Below are 24,957 nucleotides of genomic sequence, written 5' to 3' on the forward strand. Positions count from 1 at the left end.
AGAATCACTAAAATGCCTCACACAAACTCAACTTCTGCTTTTCCTCAGATAAGACAGACTAGTTGAAGTGCCTCATCTAAACATCATGAGGGAAATTCTCCATTTGAAATAATCATTGAGTACCTTCTTTCATCTGCATTGAAGTCACTCTAACTTTTCAAAGCATTTTTATGGTGATTGCTGCATTTTGGTATTCGTTTCAGAAACAGACCCCAAAGAATGGTACAACCACAAATCCACCACCATGTAGGTCACAGACGAGGCTCAGATCCCGCGTTGCTGTGGCTGTGGTGTAGGCCAGTGACTACAGCTCTGATTAGACCCTTAAAGCCTGGGAACCTCCATATGCCTGGGGTGCGGCCCTAGAAAAGACAAAAAAAAAAAAAAAAAACCCAAACAAACAAAAACCAAATCCACCAACGAAAGTTCTGTCAGGAGTCTTGGAGCCTTTCATTAAACTGATCACTGGTCATTCTCATTCTTGACAAGAAAGGGTCCATTACAATTCACCTGGCATACAACAGCAGTCTGCCCTCAAGAGACCACATTCAAAGGACGAGTTCTATCAACCCAAACTAGAGAAGAATCCAGAAAGTCAAAATGCAGGCCTTCCTAATCCTTGTAATGTTGAGAGGAAAGACCATTATCCTTCAGGGACCTCCTCAAGTAATGTGTCCACTTTACGGCTTCCTCCCACCCTGACGATTGCACATAGTTTAACATTCCCGGTAAGGCTGCAGTGAAAGCCAAATGTCTCACTGGAGCTAGGTCATGCTGACAGTGATAGCAACTGACAGATTAAAAGGAAGCAAAGATACCGTGTTGAAAATGTCTCATCAAGGTCACCCACTCGTGATAAGGCAAGTGGAGAGTGAGGGAAAAATAGAGGCTTAACACTCAAGAACCAGCAGAGACAACTACATTATCTCATTATTCCTCTTCATTCCCATCTCCTCCAGCCTCCCATTCCTACACAATGCTTTTAACCAAATCCACTACTTTAAGATTACTATAGGCTACGTCTCCTGAGCAAAGGTACCACTGCTGTAAAAGCAGTGTCACCATCTTCCCCAACCCCGCCAAGCAGAAGTCGTCACTCTCCACGGCACTCAGCTCACTCCTTGAAGACAGATCTTACATGGTACACAACCTTCTCCCCAGCAAACTGTGAACGCTTCCTAGGTTTGAGGCCCAATTTCCTCTTCTTCTTATCGGCCTGCACAATGACAGAGCTAGCTAGCTATCTACTAAAATTCATGATTTTCCTGCTGTAATACAGAATTGCTGCTGAGATGCTCCTACCAAGCCAGGACTGCATTTTCCAGGTCCATTTACATCTAGGGCTGGCCATGTGACTAGTTCTAGCCAATGATAAATAAGCAGTAGTGATGTCTTTCCCTTTAAGGCATTTATTTACAACCCACATCATCTCCAGGCCCTCTTCTGCCTGCTGCCAGCTACATGCAGAAGTTGATAAAGGCTCAAGAGCTGGCTGAGCTATGTGATGGAAAGAACCTGGGGCTCAGGATCACTGCATTCAAGAAAGCTGCTATTGATTAGAAATAATATGTCAGGCTATTACAAGAGGAAGAAATATATTTCCTTTTAAAAATAACTTTATTTTGTGGTCTAGTTGTTACTGGAGTGTACCTTAACAGATACATGTGCCTAAAATGGTGGCATACACAGACATTTAAAAGATAGTGAATAATTGAATAGGGCAGTCACCCATTTGCTTATGAAAGAACCTGATTACTTTGTACTTTTCCAGGAAAGATTAACTATGGATTGCATCTCATGCAATTATATCCAATAATTGTTATTATGGAAATCATCTCAGCATGTCATATGAGACAGATTGATGTTAGTAGAATTTTATTTAATCTTAGTCGTTTCTTCAAATTCATAGATACATATTTAAATTTTGTTGCTGTGGGAGAATGTCAAGGTTGTCATGGCAACAGGTTAAAGCAACAGAGTGTATGTGATGTACTGGGATGCTTGGTGCTAGCCATGCCAGCAAAAACATAAAATAATTATATGATACAGAGAACACTATACTCAGGGTAAGGGTGTGATAGTCAACTATTTGTCTTTCACCTTCTAGGAACCATAATTTAATGCACTGATTTGTTAACAATTTAGATAATACTGTCGGTTTTGAAATAAAATGAAGTTTAGACTAAGGATGAGATTATTTGAGATTATTGGTAGAGACCCATCATTCAGTTGTCACCTGCCTAGAAAAATAGACATGCATCCACACAGCAAAAGAGTAGGGAGGGGAGAGAAAGAAACTGACAGAGAGAGAGAGGTGGAATGAATATGGGCCTATACAAGTAAAATCTGATAAAGCTGATGAATTGAGGGGGCAATAAATTTAAAGCAAGCAATCAAATTAAACCCCTCCTGAGCAGAGGCTCTGGAGAAAATTTCTTAAGTAATTACCCCAACTCTCTGATTTACTTCTTTCTCCATGCAGACAGGGCCTCTATTGATCCTTTCTCTGTGCATCAGCAGCCCATTCTCTGCAATATATTTGCCACTTATTCATGTTATCATCATTCTCTTATGAAAATTCAATGTTGCAAGCAGGGCTCCTCTGCCTTCCCCGGGGTTATTACCCTTCTCTCTGAGTGACCTCAGGGCTTCAAGGTGCCCAGAAGCAGTGACTATGAGATAGCACCGACAGCAGGTGACTTGGATATTCATTGAAGGACCCAGAATAAAAGAGAAAAGAAGTGGGCTTGGGGTCATGAGCAGTGCCAAGCTGCAAGAGGGCAGTTTGATGGGCCACAGCAATTAAGGGAGCCTAATATTTATAGCTGTTCCTTGGCTGGATAAAAGTAAAGAAAAAATTTCCTGGACTTTTCTCACTAAAGCCCTAGAGGTAATTCAGGAAAGCTTTCAATTCTAAGAAGGAAAAAAAGCAAAAGATGGTGCCCCTCCTTTTAGTCCCTTTCTTCCTCATCTTATACTGTCATTTCTGTTTATATGCACTGATTAAATAGTATCTTCTCCCTCCCCCTTCCAGTTATATTCAGAAATTATACTGGCTGAGTTCCTGGAAAAGAAACCCAAGCTTTGAGAGCCATTCTGGCCCTGGGACAGCCCAGTCCTTATAGGAGAGGGATCCTGAGCCCAAGAAAAGTCAGTACCCTATTGAGAGGCATGACACAAAGGATGCAGGCTCCAGACCCCACCTGCAATGGCACAAAACTATTTCAAGGCAGAACAAGAAGGCTGATACAAACAGAAAGAGAAGCGGAAATTATCACAATGCCAGACGGTCTCAGGTGGTTCCTCCAACTGCTCCTGCTGCAAACCAGGGTCAGAGACATCAGATGTGGCTCAGGAGTCAGAGGAGATCAATAATGCTAAAAAGAAGTGTCTGCAGTGAGAAGCAAATCATTGCAAATTTAGATAAAATGTCCTCCATGTGTGGGGCTCCTGATGGAAGCCCTACAGCTGCCATGGGACATTGCCCCTTAGCCACCGACTCCTTTGGGAGGGGGGATGAGGAAGAGGCAGACAGAAAGCACAGGAGTCGGGGGTGTACAGCATTGCATCCTCTTCAACCGAGAAGCCCCAAGAGCACAGTGCCCATCCAGCCAATTCAAAGAGAAAATATCAATTTTCAGTATTGTCATACTATTTTTAGGATGATAGCGCTAAACGATACGCCCCTCTCAGAAGAGACAGTGAGATGGCTCAGCGAGGTTACTAACAGGAGGATAAACAGAAAGCAGTTTTTATTTAATGACTTAAAATGCTTGAGAACTAATTACATTACCAGACACCTTTTACCAGTAACAGAACTAAAGCTTAGGGAAGTCAAGTCACTTTCCCAGTATCCCAAGATTGTGAGCAGTAAATCCAGGACTCAAACCTGCGTCTGTCTCACCACCAAGTCAGACAGTAATCTGAACTCCAATGCCAAGAACTCATTTGTGCATACAACCAAATACGCCCTTTTAGGGTCATTCTCTTCCTCATGGTCTTCCCATGTTGGGGTTGCAGGCATGCACTTGCTCTGTCTGGATTCACAGGAACAAGAACAAATGGCTTCGAAGGCGACTGAGTTTTTCAGGCAGAGGGTGGAAGCATAAAACCATAGATTATCAAAAACTGTAGAAAGCAAGGAGATTTAATCCTAGTACCCCACCATTTACTTCCCTCAACAGAGTCGGCTTCAAGAAAATTGGGTCATTGAATTAAAGCAATAAAGTGGTAAATTCTACTGTGGATGGCTCAAACCTCTACATTATTGTTATTGCTATTGTCCAACATATGACATACCATTATGAGAACCCACACTGATAGAAGCAGGGATGATGGAGGTTGCAGAGAGCTGATGGCCAGAACATAAAGTCCACACTGAGGGCACATATTCACCACTTACCAAGGCAAACAGCCCAAGCCTTCCCAACCCTCTTGACCCATTTCACAGATGCCGCGATAATTGTTAAAAAAAAAAAAAAAAAAAAAAGCAAAGCAAAAAGAAAAATTCTAAATGATCAATATTCATTTTGCTTGGCTTGTGGTTAAAAATTAACCTTCTGCTTTACGAAGAAAACTAGGATTTTCTGAGGGACAAGGCACACCCCCTGCTGGGTGATGTATACACTTGCTATCACACTGACGTTTCACAACCACCTCTGGAAGCGCTGCATAACCGCCTTCCAGCTGACGGAACTGAAGATACAGGGATGGGTTTGCCCAGAGACAGGACCTATGGGTTGCATGGCGGTTCAAGCCAGTATCCTTAAAACTTTCAAAGTCAGTACTCTTTCTTGGTCCTCTTTAACCATGCATGTATTTGCCACCCCTTTGGGTCATTGTTCTAAACTTTAGGAGTCATAGCGTAATAGTATAGAAAATATAGATTATTGAGCTGAAAAAATCATACTGTAATAAATATACATTCAAAGTTTTGTCTAAACTCCTAAGTGGTTTGCTCTCCTTTGTCTCTTTCATCTCAAATTGAAATATACAAGCATCATTCCAATTACTTGAAGGCTTGGATTAGTTGATTCCAAAGTTCCAGAGGCTTAAAGAGAAGCTCTTCCTGTCCAAAGGCCCTTTTGTGGATAATGGCTATTTGGGAAAGGACCCTGGGAAATGCAGGGTGAAGGGGAAAGAGCAGGGACCTGGGAGTCATCCAGAGGTGGAGAAGCATGACTTCACCACTGGTGGCGTGGAGCAAGTCGCTTCCCTTCTTAGCACCTCAGCCTCTTCATCTTTAAGATCAGAATGATGCCACCAACAACCTTAACGTGGTGCTGTGAGGACCGAGTAGGATCATCTACACAAAACATCAAGCATCAAGCCTTCCCCCCCGACACACACACACTCAAACTAGAAACTAAATTTTCAAACAGACTTTTAGAAACAAAGAGCTTAGTTTTGGTCTCAATCCCTTCTGATCTAGCTGCTTACTGATAGAGCTGTTTCTTGGACTGGAATAAGACAGGATGAGAGCATGTGCGCCGCCCACTGCTGGTCAACGGGAGAATCCATCAAGGGAGGAAGGGAAGCATCAGTTGTTTTGTTGGCTTGTTTTTGGCCACGGCATGTGGAAGGTCCTGGACCAGGGATCGAACCCATGCCACAGCAGCGACCATGCCTGATCCTTGACCTCCTGCACCACAAGGGGAGTCCACACCAGTTGTTTTGATTCTCACTTTCTTCAATTTTCATTGGCTGCAGGAAGAGGCAGTTTTTAACCTTGCCATTTATAACCATGGCTATGCTGGTATTCATGGCCAGGGAGGTGGCCCTCCAAACAGGGAACATCTGCCAAGTGTAAGGCCCGATGGTTACTTTATTACTGTTCATTGTGTTGTGTAACACGTCTCCATAGTGTGTCATTCAGAGCCTCTCACAACTGCCTGGATCCCACCAGTGGCGTCTCCACGTTTACACTGCCCTACTTTCCCAGAATCTCGACATCTCCAGGGCCATTACCGCCTCGCAACTCTCTCACTTATCCTATTATGCTATTATCCTGCACCCAGTGCAGGCTGTTTAATTTTCCACTTTCTGCCACAATATTATGGGCCCTGAGTTGCAGCCGCTGAGATGGTGCCTGTCTGCTTGCTGTTTGTGTGCTCTGCTGGGGAGAAGGGAGGTGGGGAACATCCATTTGTGTACATATTATCAGGGGAGGGACGACGCCAAAACGTTTCAGGGGGCAGGAGGCACCCTGACGGGGATGTTTCAGGCAGAGCAAGAGGAGGCGCACTCCAGCTAAAATAATGAAAACCCGTGGTTTCAAGTCACTGCATACCCTGATATATACACACACAACCCAAACTGAAAGAGAACATTACCAATTAGCTGGTAAATGATCTTTACATGCATTCCCCTTAAAAAAAATCACTCTGGAGGATTCACTTTCGAAAGCAGCTGCCTACACAGAAGCCTCTGCCTCTGTTATCGCTCTTTTTCTGTGCTGATGGAGTAGGACAGAACCGAGAGGGGGTTCAGATACAGAGCTGAGTTAAAATTACAGCTGGAGATTCCCAGGTACAAGTTGTACCAGCTGGGTTACGTGTTAATTCTGGTAATACGGTCTTAATGCTGCAACCAATCGACCAAATTAATGTCTTTGTGCTTCCCTGTCCTCAGCTGTAACATGGGAATAACCCTGCTTATCTTGCGGGGTTTGGGGAATAGAACGGACATCGTGCCCATCATCCAGTAACCGACTTTTGTTTATCCCCCCTTCTCTAACATCCCACCTGGCCATCAATTCACACACAGCTTCATCATGTAATCCCAATGGCCCATCTTGCCAGCTACACTGCTTTCCATGGGGCTAGCCTCACCCCACATCACTCAGCCCAGGGACTTAGAACAAGGGCTCTGCAAATATTCATGGAATCAGGGACAGGTGGACTTATAAGCCTGCAGAACAACTGGTGAGGTCAAAGGAAGAGAAGATCGCAGGGTTTTTTTAGTTAGATTTTTTTCCAGCCACATCCTCACAGATTACCATTAATAGTACCGTCTTCAAAAAACAAACTATCTCTACTTTTTTAGGTACAGAAAAGAGAGAGAGAGAGAGCGGGCGAAGTGAAGGAAAAGGGAGGAGGGAAAGAAAGAAGGAAGGAGGGAGGGAGGGAGGAAATCAAGCAACCTCTGGGAGCATCCTGTGTCAAACAGCAATCTCTCCCCACCCATTCTCAGTAGAATGCTTGTAGAAAACAAATCAATCTAACTGCTAACTACTTGTAAAGATAATTAAGAAGGAAAATGCAATTTGGGGAAAAACGAGAGGAGAATCTCTTACTCTCACAGTGAAACAGAAATGATTTTCGATTTCCCTGCCATTTTAATATTACCAGTGTTACTCTCATGTTCCAGCGAGGAAATACGTGGAAAGCTGACAGTATATCCTCCCTGGCTGCCCAAGCAGATCATAACCAGACATCATCATTATTTACTGAGCACCTACTACGTGTTCACAGCTCAGCAGCCCAGAAACTAATTCAGATCAGCTTAATCCCAGTGGGATAAAGTTTGAGCCATGCATGATAAAGCTTGAATTAAATGCTTATTTAGAAGGAAGGAATAAGCAAGCTGCCTCAAAAGGAAGGAAAAGGGCAGCAGACCCCACTGGAGGAGGGCCGTCTCGACCTCCCCTCAAAGGGAGTCTTATGTGTAGACCCAGGTGCTGCTGGGGGGCCTGGGCGGGGGGCGGTGGAGGATAAAAGGCTTTCTGGAGGCCCTCTGACCCCAGCCATCCCACAGGAAATGAGCCAGGAGGCTGCTGGCTGGCAGACAAGCAGGTGTGCCCTTAAGAAGCCATGGAGATTAGCTGGGGCTTATCCAAACCTCTGCAGGAGGCAAATCTCTCCTGGCTTCTCAGGAGACCCCAGAGCTCCTCTGGCATCAAATAAGCCAGATGCAGAATGGACGTCAACTTGGCCTTTTGTGAACCCAGGGCCCCAGCGCAAATCTGGACACCATCACACTCACCAGGGCCCCAATGAGAATGGGTTTTTGAAGAATCTATTTAGAAAAAGGAAGAGAGAGAAAAAGAAATGACTTCCAGGCAGGACCACAGAGAGATGAACCTCATTTGTGCTTGGATCTTTGTAAGGGGGATCATTTTTGCCCACCAGATTGAACCAAAAGGTACTTCTTTCTCTAGAAAATGTGGCTTCTGGGGGAAATAGAGGGTATCTGCTCTTCAGCAAAGGTAAAAGCCACAAGATTCAAAGGTTGAGAGTTCCGCTTCCCAGGAGCCCTAAGGGAAGCAGTTAGCAACCTGCGCAGAGCGGGGAAGGGGCCACATCAGTGCAGAAGACTTGCTGTATTTTCTGCCAGAGTCTAAGGATGTGGAGATGGTGCTGACTTCACATCCAGCAGGTACGCACTGGAATCCTGATTCTGCGTTGAGGGAGCCGTGTGACTGTGAACAAGTCACTTCACCTCTCCAAGCATCCGTGTTCCCATTCTAAGAGGAGTCTGATGATGGCTCCTCCACGGAGCCCTGTGAGCAGTAAGCAGGATAATTTATATAAACACCTAGCACAGTACCCAGCACACAGAAGGTGCTCCATACAAGTTTTTCTTCCCCTCTTTCAACAACCCAATTCTCCACATAAACAGCAGATGAAATCCTTACTATCTGACACTCGTGGAAGCTCACTCCCAGTGAGGCTAAGTCACTTTCCTAGACCTCACTTGGATGGAACCCATGGGGGGCAGCAGCCAGATGTCCCTGATGGCCCGGCCCGGTGGTGCTGTTGGATGGGCACCATAGCAATGACTCACTCGGTACCCAGTCTCCAAAAGGTCCAGTAACAGCTGTGGCAGAAGGATGGCCTCAGAATCAGATGCTAGTGGGCCACAGGCCACCTCCTGCAGAGGTGTCCACCAGGGCAGCCATTGTTGTGCCTGCCTCTGACACGGCACAAACTCACCCCAGAAATATGGGATGGCGGGGGCTTGGGGCGTAGCGTGGTGCTCGTGGTTACGGCCAATAGCATAAACAAGAGCTCTCTCACCTTTTTAAACTGACTGTGCCACACACACAGCCAGGCACAAGACAATTGGCTCTGGAATGGCTGAAACGCAGAGAAGATGTCTGTGATTCAACAGCAGCAACACCTCTAACAGGAATTTTGTTTTCACCTCAGCCCCCAGCCTACCCTGCCTACACGTGTGCCACGAGTGGGAACACACCCCTGCCAAGGTGGCACAGCCTTCTCTCTGGCCACCTCTCAGGTCATTTCTAGGGCAGAGAGGTTCTCTGCGGGAGGCCAGATGGTGGTCAATTCTGTCTTATGGCTTCCCAGAGGAGGCTGAATTTCTATTTGAAACACACTATCACTAATATCAAAACTTACATAATTTTAGAACTAGAAGAAAGCTTGTACATGCTGTCATTTTACAAATGAGGAAACTAAAGGACATTGAGGGCTGAGGAATAAGTCTCCCAAGGCCAGCTATCGATCCAGGGCTGCCCTCCTCCACTGGGTGAGCCAGGGCTTATGGGCCCAACCCTGCACAACCATTTTCATCACGATAGAGCTAACTGTGCACAGAGCTCATAAGAAAGGCACTAGAGGTCAAGTGTCATAAGAATGCAATTAGCATCTCAAATATTCAAATATTCCATGAAACAGCCTCAGAAAAAGTAAATACAATGGAGATGGTAAATCACTACAAGTTAGGTCTTCAGTTTAGTCTCGTTATGCCTGATAGAGTTGTTTCATTCAGCTATAACACACTGAGCACCTACTATGTACCAGGTATGTCCTAAGAGATAAGAATACAAAGATGAACAGCCACAGTCTCTGTGCTCAAGACATTCATTGCCTAGGAAGAGGTAAATGCAAGCACTGCAGAAAATAAATCAAAGACCTAAATGTAAGACCTAAAACTATACAACTCTTAGAAGAAAATGCAGGGGAAAAGTTTCATGAGATGATTTGGCAATAATTTCTTGACTATATCATCAGAAGCCAAACAGGAAAAGAAAAGAAAAAAAAAAGATAAACTGGACTACATCAAAATGTAAAACTTCTATGCATTACATGACATGATTAACAGAGTGAAAAGGTAACTCACTGAATGGAAGAAAATATTTACAAGTCGCATATCTGATACGGAATCCAGATTAAAAAAAAAAAAACAAAAAAAAAAACTCCTACAACTCAACCACAAAACAAAGAACTCAATTCAAATATAGGCAAAGGATTTGAATAGGCATTTCTCCAAAGATGACATACAAATGGCCAACAAGCACATGAAAAACGCTCAACATCACTAACCAGGAAAATGCAAATCAAAATTGCAATAAAATACCACCGCACACCCATGAGAATGGCGACTATCCAAAAACCTGAATGTTTAAGTGCTAGAAAAGATGCGAAGTCAACTCTTATGCACTGTCGGTGGAATGTAAAATGATGCAGTCAAGGAGGTATATTTGGTGCCTCAAAAACTTAAAAACCGAACTACCATATGACCTCACCATTGCACTTCTGGGTACATATCCCAAAGAACTGAAAGCAGGGTCCTGAAGAGATATGCATCCCTCCATGCTTACAGCAGAAATATTCACAATAGCCCAAGGGTGGGAGTGATCCACAGGTCCATCCACAGATAAGTGGATGAATCAAATGTGGTACAGAATCAAATGTGGTATAGACATACAGTGAATGTTACTCAGCCTCCACTGAAAGAAGGCAGTTCTGATACAAGCTCCAATAATGATGAGCCTTGAGGACTTATGCTAAGTAAAATAAGCCAGTCACACACACACCAAAACTGATACTGTATGATTCCAGCTCTATAAAGTACCTAGAATTCCTGCTGTCTATAGAGACAGAAAGTAGAGTGGTAGTTGGATGGGCTGGGGAGGGAGGAATGGGCAGCTACTGACCCACGGGTGCAGCGTTTCACTTCTGGGAGATGAAAACAGCTCTGCGGATGGATGGTGGCGATGGCTGAACAATGATGTGACTCTACTTAATGCCACTGGACGGGGCACTTAAAAATGGATGGATTAGCAATGGGATCCTGTTGTGTAGCCCTGGGAACTCTGTATAGTCACTTAGCATGGAACATGTAATGTGAGAAAAAAGAATATATACATGTATGTGTAACTGGGTCACCATGCTGTATAGCAGAAAAAATATATATATAAATAAAAGATTAAAAAAATGGTTAAGTCAGTATTTCTTTGGCTATGTGTACTTTACCAAGGTTAAAAATAACATACAGACACTGCAATCAGTAACCTCACCAAGACGTAACTTAAGTCTCTGGTTCCCCAGCTCACAAGAGACCACGCTCGGGGAAGGCCCTAGAGAAAGCGCACGGAGGACTGTGAAGATTCTGGGCAAGGACGGAACACTGAGAGAAGCAAGCGGGAGGCCGTGTTCAAGAAAGCTGGTCAACTGCGCAGCCCTTGCCGGTTTTTCTCGCAGACCCTAAGCTCCAGCAGAGGTTTATAAAACGGCTCAGGTGAAATTTCTCCATTAATAGACATCATTTTCAGCACCATCGTCACGGAAGAGACATTAGGACATGCTAAAAACTTCTCCATCGTTATCTTCTGCTTTTGACCCTTAAGAGGTTGTGTTTTGTGCCTTCAGACGGGGGTGATCTTTCTAGGGATCTGTAGTACATCTTAGAAACAAACTATTCAACTTGCTGGTGAGGACTTACCAGTTCATGTCTAAGGGATGGTCTAGGATCTTGGTTCCCTCCACGGGGCCTCGGTCCTGGAGAAGTGAGAACAGCAGGATGGGGAACACCAGCATCTTCGCTGAGAGGGGGGAAAAAAGGAAAGACACATTACCTGAGGCGAAGGTGAAAGAATCTCCCCAAAGTCCCACCATTTATAAATTTCATGAAACTCTGGGGTGCCCTTAAAAAGCCACACCTCTACCCACAGCACTTAGCAAGCTTCCTTTCTGTCTTCTTCAGGCTCAGAGCAGGGCTGAGCTGGGAATGTACAGAAATAAGACGCAATCCCTGTGTCTGCTAACTTGACATGTTCGAGAGTGAGAAAGCATTAGGCATGAATTACACTCTCAGAATAGAAGATATATTGTGGTTTTGCCTGGATGAACTAGAGGAAGCACAAGAATGCCCCTCACACCACCTTCAGGTGAGAAAGGTAAAGCTCAGAGAAACAGAAGGTTAACTAAGAAGCAAGCGCCATGCAGTGAATTTTGCCCCAAACACGTGTTCCCTGGTACCCAGCATCCTTCTCCCTAGATGCCCAGTCTCTGCCTGGACTTGGCTGGGGCCCAAAGCTGAGGCTGAAGGCATGGGATTCCCTCCCTTTCCAAGCCTGCTTGCCTCCCCCAAAGGAGACTCTCTGTTCCTTGGCTACAGAACATGCAGCCATACCTCTGCTCAGAAAGGCAAGCAGCCAGAGAGTGCGAATGGCAGACCCATCAGCCCCACTATCCAACCTGCAAGGCTGGCAGCGCTGTCTTCACAGATTAAATATGACACATCACGAGGATCCCGGGGCTCGGATACACCTCCCTGCCTGACAGGCTGGGTCAGCCTAATTCCCAGCCTGTCTCAGACACCCAAACAAATGGACACATGTTCCTTGATACAAACTTGTGTTTTTGTGTGTGTGTATAAATGTGTGTGTGTGTTTCAAAGCCTCCAGGCAACTGTGTGATCATCAATTAAATATTTAACAGATCTCCACTGACCTCTGAAAGGAAGGCATCCTCCGCCCGCTCTTGAAGGAGCAGCATCAGCTATTTTTAAAAGACAGCTTCAGAGTTCCTGTTGTGGTGCAGCGAAAACAAATCTGACTAGTATCCATGAGGATGTGGGTTCGATCCCTGGCCTCAATCAGTGTTGTGGGTTCGATCCCTGGCCTCAATCTGGTGTTGCCGTGAGCTGTGGCGTAGGCTGCCGACGTGGCTCAGATACTACGATGCTGTGGCTGTAGCGTAGGCCAGCACTGCAGGTCCAATTCGACCGCTGGCCTGGGAACTTCCATATGCCCTAAAAAGCCAAAAAATAAAAAACTGTAAAAAAGGAAGCTTCTCGCCGTCGCTGCTGTGGCATGAGTTCAATACCCAGCCTGGGAACTTCTATAAGGCGCTGCAGTGGCTGGGAGGAAAAACAAAACAAAACAAAACTATACACTACAACACAGCTTCTCTATCGGTCCGTGGAATGGATTTAAACCTCATTGAAGAGCCCTCACTGTCTTTTGTCCTGGATCCATCCTCCAGGCTGAATGAGGCTTTTAGAACCAGCAAGAACCAGATGGCCCTCCAAGAGCATTTCTGAATGTTTGGATCTGAGTCACTTGTACGCGGATGTCTTCACAAAATAGCAATCTGGGTAACAGCCTCCAGGCTGAGTCCAGCTTTCCAGACAGCCCATCTTTGCCCACAATTGAGAAGACAAGCACAATATTGTAGGGTTCCACCAAAATATTACAGCATTTATCTATATGTGTAGCATCAAATACAGGCAGAGTCCCTGCCGGGCCGTCACTACAATGTCAGTTCACCACGACTACATGTCCCTCCCCAATTATTTTTCTCATTCCCACTGTGGCTACAATTCCTCTCCGAGCCCAGGCATACAGCCAGCTTTGTGAATCAGCCAGCAGAGGGTACTACAATACTGGTGCAATAACCCAAATCACCGCCAAGTCAGAGCTGAAAGATTTGGACTAATCAAAATGGGCTCCAGTTTTACTATGTTCTGGGAGCTCTGAGCCAGAAAGAGGAGGGCGGTGGGATGGGAGAGATGGGAGCCAGTAACACACTGAGAGATGGGCTTTCTCTGGGGAAGGGGGTCCAGTGAAAAAAATTCAAGGGGAGGGGCAACCTAGTTCCAAAGGGGAAATGTGGGGGGGGGGAATAAACTAGGAGTTTGGGATTAACATATACACACTACTAAATATAGAACAGATAACCAAGAAGGACCCACTGTATAGCACAGGGAACTCTACTCAATATTCTGTATTAAACTATACGGGCAAAGAATCCAAGAATGGATATATGCACATGGAATAACCGAACCACTTTGCTGTACACCTGACACTAACACAACATTGTAAGGCAACTACATGCCAATAACATTTTAAAAATAAATACTGACCTCCTCCATTGAAAAAAGAAAGTCAACCCAGCACTAGGACTTGTCAGTATTTAGCCTAGAGAAAATTTATGTGTATACAAACACCTGTTTGTGGATATTTAAAGCATTTGTATTCACAACCACCCCGAACTGGGAACAATCCAAAGGTCCTTCTACTAGCAAAGGGATTAAACCATCCACACATTGGAAGATCACTCAGCAACTACAGAAGGACAGATTATGGATACATACAACAAAACGGATGAACTTCAAAGGTATCACATGAGTGAAAGAAGCCCTTCTCAAGAAGTTCCATTTGCCTGATTCCATTTGCATGACATATTCAAGGCCTCAGCATTGCCAGGGATTGGGGATGAGGACAGGGGATGACTGCAAAGGAAACAGCATGGAAGAATTTTTTGGAGTTGATGTCCCCGCTGTATATCCTATTTGGGTGATGATTCCATGATAAAATTCACAGAACTATACAAGCAAGTACAAGCTTCACTGTATGTTAATTAAAAAATAAATTGTGGAAAACAAGCAAATAAATAAAAAGTGGAGATCCTGTCATGGCTCAGCAGTAACAAATCCAACTACTATTCCTTGAGGACACAGGTTTGATCCCTGGCCCCACTCTGTGGGTTAAGGGTCTGGCATTGCCATGAGCTATGGTAGAGGTCACAGACGCAGCTTGGATCCCGAGTTGCTGTGGCTGTGCTGTAGGCCGGCAGCTACAGTTCCAATTCAATCCCTAGCCTGGGAACTTCCATGTGCCACCCTAAAAAAAAAAAAAAAAAATTCAGAAAGAAAAAAATGGCACATAAAAAAATCAAAGGAGTGTAACTGGAGAGGTAGGATGAGATAAGTAGATAGAGAGGGAGACTGATTAATGGTCCTTGTCGAGAATGGAGGTAAAGCACAGCCAACCAGAGCAGAGCTGAGCCTGGAGGACAGGCTGCCAGGGAGGAGGTGAGAAGATGGGGCTCATCACCGCCAAGTGGTTGAGGTGGGGTTTCGCTGAATACTCGCAATTCAAGCTGAGGGGACCAGAGGAGTCAACTGGACTCATGTGAAACTGACTGAGCAAGCAGGCTGCTAATCAATGTTCCTACAGCCCCAAGGGACTCTGCTCACCCTTAGGAGCCAACATTCACAGCAATGCAGGGACTGCCTCAAGTGACTGCCTTATCCACAACTCACTGCTTAGGAGGAGCTTGTTAGATTTGAGCAGAGGTTTGGTTCAGAGAACAAGTGATAAACAAAAGCTAGACAGATCTAATCAAAGCTCTTACCTACAGACAAGGAACCAGGAAGAGCAGAGTGACATGAGTTCCCCAAATCACATAGCTTGTGATCCTTCCCAGGGGTCCTGAATCCCAGCCCTGGGCCCCTCCCATCATTTCTCCAGCCCGGGATGCTACGTCTTCTCATCTTGTCCTGAGCAGGTTGAGACCACGGGTTCCACTTGAGAGGAAAACAAAGGCAACTCCAGGAACATTCCATGACAACACATAGAAAAATCCATCACGCCCCTTAACCTTTTATCTGGCACTGTTACTCTTGTTCTTTTCTCAGACAAACTGCTCACTTTTTCCTGGGCCTGATTTCCTCGTCAGCCTCCTCTTATTCATGCCATTAAGTACAACAACAGGCCTGGATAATTAAAAAGATAATCAAAGTTCTTCCCTAACCCATCACTTCTTCCATCCTATCTATGTTTTTCACTCCCATCTAGCTTTAGAGAGCTCCAAAGAGAGACAACAACCGTGGTTCCCTTGGATGGACTGTTACAAGAGAAGTCTTCACTGAAAAAGCTGAGATCAAGGAACTGGCCCAGCCCTGCTAATTACTGGATGTGAGGTTTTAGGGAAGTCACTTCTTTCTGGAGACTTAATTTCTTCCTCTATGAAGGCACCTTCCAGTCCTGCAATGTTACATTCCATGTTAAGTCTTACGTGTAGGTGGCAAACGACTAAACTGATGCTTAAAAGGATGGGTATGTCTCAGTAATTCAGCCAACATTGAGAGGCTATTCTACTTTTAAGCTACACACGAGCCATGAGGTATTTAACAATATGTACAAAATGAATATAGCCTTAAGGACACACAACCTCATGGATCAGAACAAGGTACAACTGTCGAGATTTAAAGGATCTTGAGTCAAAGAACACCATCCTACTTAGACCCACGCGGGTCATTTGTTTAACCTCTCTGAACCTATTTCTTCATCCATAAACTGTGAGTAATAATGGCTCCTTCTAGGAGTGAAAAATAAATGAGGGTATATTAGGTTTTATTATTAACTCATTTATATTACTGCCCTACCCTCCTGAAACAGCATTTTTCTTTCTTACCCCATACTTTCTTGCGAATAACCTCCATTTTTAATCTCCTCTCTTAAGGTTGTATTTTCTATTAGTGCTTCAAGAGGCAAGTCAAGTTGCTCTTTCCACAAAGACTTACCTGTCTGCTCCAGCCAACACAAACCTCCCTTGTCTCTGGTTTCCCATCACCTTTAAAGAATGCTGATGTGGTCTTTTCTATCACTTTGGAACGGACTTAGGTTATGTGTAGTTTTAAACTCTCCTGAACTCTAGCTTATGTTGCCAACTGTCTACAGAGACATCAAATTCTACATGTTTCAAGTAGAATCTGTAAACTTGTCAAAGACCCTACTCCTTTCTGGGGGCTCATTTCAGTGAAGTGTTTCTCAGTTACTTACATGACATAGCTACGTATTTTTATCATGTTTCTTCTCCATCACAGCCTCCTCCAAACCATCCTATTAATTCCACCTTTCACGCCTTCTTCAAATCATCCTTTCTCATCTCCTGACCAGATTAATGAAATAGCAGAGGGCAGAATGTATCAGCATCACCCAGCAAACTTTTACAAAAATACCCTTATTCACCTTCCCATCACCCCTTATGACATCAGAAACTCAGCTGAAGGAAAAGACAGAAGACTAAGGGAAAAAAACTAGGCTCATGTATCCTGCAAGAGCTTCCCAGGTTATCCTGATCCATTGCCCACCACCGATGGAAAACCACTGCTTTAAACCTTTCTCCTCTCCAATCTCTTCCCCGTTTGCTGCCCCAGCTTCTTTTCAAAACCTCCAACAATAATGGCTCCTCACTCCCTTTCAGAAACAAGCAAACAAGCAACAGATTCTTTGGCCTGGCTTTCACATTCTAGCTCTAGGCTACTTCCTGACTGGGTTACCCCCCTTCCTTCCATGCCCTGTGAGTCCCAGCCAAACCAAACTCAACCTTGTTCCTCTAGACACACCGTACCCTTGCTCAACTCCGCGTCTTGATTTGTGCCATCTCAGCTTCTCAGGGTTCCCTTCTGCTCTCATCTCACCACCCCTACCTGGGAAAACTCCACTGAACTTTCAACGTTCAGACCACCGCCATCTCCTCCATGAACTCTTCCCCAATTTCGACCCTCTTCCAGGCAAAGTTAGTTCTTTCTTCCTCTACACTTTCCTCTCACTCTCTTCGAGGTACTAATCTACTGAACAGCACTGTGGGTTGGCCATCTCTTGACACCCTCCAGAAGGATACAGGTTCCTCCTTTGGTCCCCTAAGTAATTGTTTATAATCTCTGTATAGTTAAACCCTATTCTACTCCATGTGTGTACTGGGGGGGGGGGGTGTTTCATAACCTGTTTAATCTACTAATCTAGACCAGGAACGCCTCAAAGATGGACTTACCCTTCTCTGAATCCAGAGAACCATGCAAGCATCTCTAAGTTTACTGTGCACTACATAAGTAATGCTTCAATCACTTATATGTGGAATATAATTTAAAATGACTCAAGAGAACTTACATATAAAACAGAAACAACCTTGCAGATTTCAAAACCAAGCTTATGGTTACCATAGGGAAAACCGCGGTGGCCGAGGGAGGAGTTAGGAGGATGGAAACAACATATACGGACTACTGCATAAAATAGACCATTATCTGGAACCTACTGTTTAGCCATAGGGGAATCTCTTCAGTAGTTTGTAATAACCTACATGGGGGGAAAAGAATGGAAATGTGTGTATAACTTATTCACTTTGCTACATACCTGACACTAATACAACACTGTAAGTCAACTATACTCCAGTAACTTTAAAAAAACAAAAACAAACAAACAAAAAAAACACAAAAAAGAGCCAGGAGAGTTCCCATTGCGGCACAGTGAAAAATGAATCCAACTAATATCCATGAGGATGCAGGTCCAATCCCGGCCCCATTCAGTGGGTCGGTGATGCAGCATTTGCTGTGAGCTGTGGTGTAGGTCGCAGACAAGGGTTGGATCCTGCACTGCTGTGGCTGTGGTGTAGGCCAGCAGCTATAGCTCTGATTCGACTCCTAGCCTGGCAACCTCCATATGCTGCAGGTGTGGCCCTTTTGGGAAAAAAAAAAAGAGCCAGGTTAGATACTGGCCCCTCGGTAAGCATTTACCAGCACTGGGAAGCAACAATACCTTTCTTCTTTACCACAGCACACTGCCAATACCATGTTTTACCGCAATGATCTGTTTATGCGTTCATATCCTGACGTAACACTCTAAGTCTGTTAGGGGTGGGAATGGTGTTTTTATCCTTTTCTGATCTGTAGCACATTGCACACTGCCTGAGGCAGTTTTTTACTCACCAAAGTTCTGGAATAACTAAACTGAATTATCATATCTTTCCAGATGATAAGCTCTTCAAGGACCCTCAGCGCACTCACAATTTCAACAACCTCTCCTCCAGTCCGGGATTGAGAACAAGCATTCAACAAAATATTGGTCCATCGACAAATTCTGATTGAATATTCCTGAACAAAGTCCGGCCTGCCTTCAGAGGCCGCAGTGTCCCTCTTGGCTGTGTGTCCAGGAAAGGAGGGATTTAGTGTTTCAGTAGCTAACTTCCAACTCTAGTTGCCATCCTGTATACATCCTAGTATTTCAGCATGATTAGTCACACACTAGAAAGGTCGCAGCTGTCACTGTTCCAATTCCCAGCTTATTTACCTGGTCTCACATCAGCTACCTTCCTCCACTCCAATTGTCCCCAAATGTTCACCAGAATGGCATGTGCCATTTTAATCTTGACCAGGAGTAAAAATAATGCCTACTTATAAGTCCTAATCCAACAAAGCTGACAGCTGGATCACTGTTCCACGTATTCGTAAGACATAGGACCACTGGATAATGAAAAACATTATCCATAACTGAAATGTTTTGGAATTTTGCTTTTATTTAATTTTGTTTTATTTATTTATTTATTTTTTATCTTTTTGCCTTTTCTAGGGCTGCTCCTGCAGCATATGGAGGTTCCCAGGCTAGGGGTCTAATCGGAGCTGTAGCCACCAGCCTACGCCAGAGCCACAGCAATGCAGGATCCAAGCTGCATCTGCGACCCACACCACAGCTTATGACAACACCGGATCCTTAACCCACTGAGTAAGGCCAGGGATCGAACCCGCAACCTCATGGTTCCTAGTCAGATTCGTTAACCACTGCACCATGACGGGAACTCTGGAATTTTGCTTTTAAAACATAAGCTAAAACATCATGGTATTTATGGAAATAAATCCAATCTCACATTATTAAAATAATTATGAAGACACTGTGTGGTATGTTTTATTTTAGGCAGTAATAAAAATTACCATGTTTAAAAAAAATAAAAGATCTCTTTATCCCTACTTTTTAAATAAAATAACACAAATATGCTTCTATAAATGTATAAATTCTCCAAACATTCTTGAATGCCTGGGCATAACTAAGCTGACATCATAACTGAAAATATTAAGTTAGGTACTGAGCAACCAATGAGTAGATAGTTTTTCTCGAAGTTGGGAAATTATATTAACGTGAGTTAAATAAAAAGAACAAGCTCAACATTGATGATAGCACATCAACTGCAATGAAAGATGGGAAGCTTGGCTGCCATCATATCACAATGTAGAGATGTCAAAAATTTTTAGCGTTTCTTCCAGATAAGTCTATGTATGAAATTACTTGGAGGCAGAAGACAATGACCCTGACATGGGATCTTGGTGAACTTTTTTAAAATTTTAGGGCCGCACCTGCGGCATATGGAGGTTCCCAGTCTGGGGGTCTAATCCAAGCTGTAGCCTCTAGCCTATACCAGAGCCACAGCAACATGGGATCTGAGCCGCATCTGTGACCTACACCACAGCTCACGACGACGCTGGATCCTTAACCCACTGAGCTGAGGCCAGAGATCAAACTGCATCCTCATGGACACGAGTCGGGTTCATTAACCACTGAGCCACAACAGGAACTCCCCAGTGAACTTGAATTCACACGTTTTTACCATATTTAAGTGTCCCCAGAACCATGATAACTCTAACATTCTATGATCTAGGATAGATAATTTTCTTTCTGCAGTGAGGTCATTTGTGTGATTAGCTGCAATGCAGTATTTTAAGGCTCCATCAAGAAATGAAATGAAATAAAAAACTGAGGCAACAGTACAGATTAGTCTCGTAAAATCTGACACTAGATTGGTCTGGGATTGAATGATTCCAATTGATTATCTATATAACTGAAACTTTTTGGTATACCATGAAGTGATGTGGAAATAACTAGTCCTAATACAAAAAGGACAGGTCTTAGTTAAGATCACCGCTCTGTAGACTTTGAGTTGTCATTTTAGATCATTTCTCAAATCTGCCAGTAGTCGAGACAAAACAAACATTTTCAGAAGTTTCAACACTTCAAGCATTATCCATCCTAATGTTCAAATATACTACTTGGTCAATGCTTTATGTGTAAAGAGAGCCCAAATCATGCGACATGTCTCATGGTGCAAAACAGTTGATTCTCTCTACCAAGAAATCAGCTCCTGAAGCCAGCAAAGTGCATCACATTGAAACAACTTTTCCCTTTGATGGTGAGCTTCCTAAGGGCAGTCTATGTCTTGGGTCCCACCAACCACCCCGCAGAAGCCACTGAATTCCTCTAAGACCTCAAGTGTAACCTTGAAAAGCGATGCCTGTCGGAACAAGGATTGGAGCTTGGAAGCTTAAATCTCCATCTCATGATTCAGCACCATGTCCTTTCTAACCCTGGACAAGCCAAAGCTCTCACAGGTCCTCAGTGGCCCCTTGTGTGTGTCAGGGGGGAAAAAAAACAACAAAACTCTTTCAAAAGGATGAAGATGAATTAGATTGTGACAGTCAAATGATTTTACGTTTTGGTAAATGCATTTGCAGCAATAACAGTAACCTGTTTCCTCCCAAAGGTTGAACAATTATTCTACAAGTTCTTGATTTATGCTTGGGTGAGCTGGTTTCACTGGGGTCATGGCACTGGTGTTTCCCGTCACGATTTATTTCAGTTCTACCTTGGTTGGGGCAGAGGTGGGACAAGAAAACTCAAAAGAATGGGGACTAGTAAAAGGGACTGAAGGTTAGAGAGGCACTACAGAAATGCTAACTTTTTGGAGGAAGGCTGATCTTAGATTCCATTTTAACACTTTCCCACAGACTCTCTTGTTAGCAGTTCTGGAGAAGGCACTATACGCTTCCTCTTCCATCTTCCCAGATCGACACTTAGAGAAGTGAGGAAAGGATATTTTTCTTCAGATGATCACTGTTTCTTTCTCTCTCAATCTGAATTTCACGTCAAATGAATATTGGGGGGGGGTTGGAATCCAGCCCTGGATTACCAAATAACTTCTCTTAGAATATTCTTGGGAGTTTTATGCTGTACCTAAAACTCCAACTGTCAAAATAATAGAATTCTTTTTTTCAAGGAAATCCCAAACATCTACAGTTAGCCAAGTGAGTCTACATCAACAGAAGAGAGACCAAATGCCCCCTGCCTTAGAAAAACAAATCTGGGGAGAAAACAGAGCTTCCTCAAAGCATCCTCTATCGATGGAATCCTCATTTTTCAGATTTGCTAATTTTAAAACCCAACTCTTTGAACATGTAACGCTATTTCTAAGTGCCACCTCTCTGCTAATTTAACACACCATTAGGAGCTTTCTGTTTGCTTCTGAAAATATCACAAGAACAGTTTGCTGTGCTGGTTGATTAGCACTGGAGAAAGTCTTCAATTTGCTAATGTGTCACATTTCTTATGAGTACTAGGAACCCTACGTTGCACAGGAAATTAAATGAGCATTTTGTCTCCGAAGGCTTCATGCAGTTAGGTAGAGGAAGGGGCATCTCGACTTTGTGCTCCAGATTTGGAGGGAGAAAAAAGAAATCTAAAAGGGTTTACAAAGTGGTAACTGTGAAAGGCTGTGTCTTCTCCTTAACTGTAGCGTCTCAATGAAGTATATGCTTTTGAGAAAGAAACCAATTTCCATTAATGAGGAGACTGAAAACGAGCCTTGTATTTTGGACCATATTGCCATTTTAGTGGTCATTTTAATCTGCCTGAGGGCACGTGGGTGAAGAGGAGTAAAGGAGCTACAGCCTATTTTATCTCCTACACACACACACCTGTGACTTTTCACTTGCTTCTTGGGAAATGGCTCTAACACGTCAAAGATGCTATTTTTCCACTTACTTTTTAAAGATGTTTATATTTAGGGCCCAAAGGACAGAAGGCAGAGATAGTATTCTGCCCACATTCTGCTCAATATGTAAAATATTAGAGGTGGGGTTTCCATTTTCAAGAAAAGCCCAGGTTGGGTATGATTTGAAAGTTTCATATCCATTGGAACAACTCAGCTCATTGGGTGAAATACTTGGATTAATGGTGGAATTTGAACTTGTGCTTTCAAAATGACTGGGGATTGACCTTGGCCATAAGCTTAGCTGTTCCTTTCAAGGTGACCCAGCAGGAATTAGACATCTGCAGGGAGCACAGGCTGTGCAATGGGGTTCCCTCTGAGGCTGCTCTCCTATGAGTCTGAGCATTTCTTCCAGCTCCGTGGAGAATCACACTGTCCAGGAGTGCCAAGGGGACTTGTTTACACTTCTTCAATCAGAGAGGCCCTGAGCCTTGTGCTAACCTCTTTGTCGTTAGCATTTTCAGGTGGAAATACCAGCCAGCCTTGCGATATCTTAGTCATTTTCCCCTAATTTCGCCCTTTGCCAAAGAAGCATCAGTCAGAAGACGGGGCTCTCCATTTCTTTCCGTCCAAAATTCTGAACAAGTTCAAGATACCAACTTCCCAGAATACAAAGGCATTGGAAGTATTTGTTTACATTTGACTTTTTAATCATTCCAGTGATGGCTCCTAGGAAAGATATGCTTTCTCACAGATAAAGTTTCCTTGCTCATCACAACTCCTAGCCTAGAGTCGCTGTAGGTTCTGTAGATGTGTGCTGGAAATTAAATAGTACCACCAGGGTGGCCGCAATTAAATTCAGACTTGCATTCAAACCATGGCCTGCTCTGCATTTCTTGGAGAAGTTTGCTCTCTATAGGCATTTCAGAATGTCTCTTTACAAAAGAAAGAGGCAGGGTGGCTGGGCCCAAGTGCTCTAAATCAAGGCAATGAAAATGGGAAGGAAGGCAATGTATTTGCAGGGTGCCAAAGTAGCTGTTCATATACATGAAGATCCCACACTTCCAACTGAGGTGTTATCTTAGGGAACATAAAAATTATTCTACCCCTACCTTCACAGGCAGATTACAATCATTATTTGGAGAAGAAAGAAATCGTGTGCTCATATGGAATATCAACCCAACAGCATGTGTCATAAAATGGGATGGCTCTTCCCAAGAAAACATTTCTTCCTCTGTATGCAGCTATCGCCCCTTTTGACTTAAAATACATTTTGGAATTGAAATACTGAATCTTAGCAAATTCTGACAACAGTCAGGGGTCTTGGGTTCATGCCAGAAGTTAGATGGCTTGAGGAATAATTTTTTCTAGATAATTATAGATAGTAAAATATTAGGAAGGGGAAAAACTATATAGTACTAATACAAGCCTGTGATTTTTCTAAGCTAAAACTAAGCTTTTAAAATTTGCAAGTGTTTGTTTTTTAGCAACATTTTTGGAAAATGGAATTCAAGTTTAAGATGTCTTCTGATTCTTCCTCTATGGAATCAATTTCAATCACATTTATTTATTTGAAGAAATACAGATCATATAAAGTAGAAGTTGCTGGGAAAAATCCCCAGTCTTTTCATGCTCATGGCAAATGCCCATCTGAAATGCTTTCCTAAAAATCTATTTTGAGAGTGTAACTCTGCAACCTTTGAAAACTTTGGGAGTTATCGGGGAGCTGGCTTGTTTATAGAAGATAATCACTTGTGCATAAATGTCACCCACAAGCACAGCTACAGTCAGTTAAAGTGCAAAATAACATAACCCTAAGGTTTATAGCCACACAAATGATAGTCAAAACCCTTTTTTTTTTTTTTTTGTAATATACACTGGAAAGTTACCACACACATTTCATATGCAAGCTTAAATGATTTGAAAAAGACAATTACCAATTCAGGCTGAAATGATTTCATCATTCGAGCAAATCACAAACAGCAAATCTGGCCTGGCTTAAAATTTCCATCTAGATGTTGAACTGAACAAAAAAAAAATAAACGAATGGAAAGGCTGACAGATGAATAAGACTTTTCTTCTGATTTTTTACAACTTAAAATGCAGCAGAAAACAAATACAACCACAGAAGTCGCTGCAAAGAAACTGCCTTTGGCATCTAGGCTGGAGCAAACAACCTCCAAAGACACCGATCCCCCCCGCCCCGCACCCCACTCTCCCCCCAGAACCCTTCACTCTTGCTGTATTTCCTAATTTCACGGACTGTATTGCTGAGCTGTTTATCAAAACAGTGTGCAATAAAAACAGCTATACTTTACAACTCTACAAATTCTTGCAATTTTCTCCCTCCTCCTGGACAGAGGCCACTAGTAAGGGAAAGCCTTAGGGCAAA

The 24,957-nt window shown here is 43.6% G+C and overlaps 1 protein-coding gene across 3 annotated transcripts in view; it reads right to left on the reverse strand.

Annotated features, from left to right (window-relative positions):
- The window catches only part of LOC102164776, a 341,561-nt gene that overhangs the window by 98,148 nt on the left and 218,456 nt on the right, over positions 1-24,957 (reverse strand). For all 3 annotated transcript variants that reach the window (XM_021063017.1, XM_021063018.1, XM_021063016.1), the window contains exon 2: positions 11,689-11,788. In XM_021063017.1, the coding sequence (XP_020918676.1) occupies positions 11,689-11,788 (100 nt within the window). The remainder of the gene's footprint in view (positions 1-11,688; positions 11,789-24,957) is intronic.

The sequence above is a fragment of the Sus scrofa genome, chromosome 9 (genome assembly GCF_000003025.6).
Source record: "Sus scrofa isolate TJ Tabasco breed Duroc chromosome 9, Sscrofa11.1, whole genome shotgun sequence".
Classification (NCBI taxonomy): Eukaryota; Metazoa; Chordata; class Mammalia; order Artiodactyla; family Suidae; genus Sus; species Sus scrofa.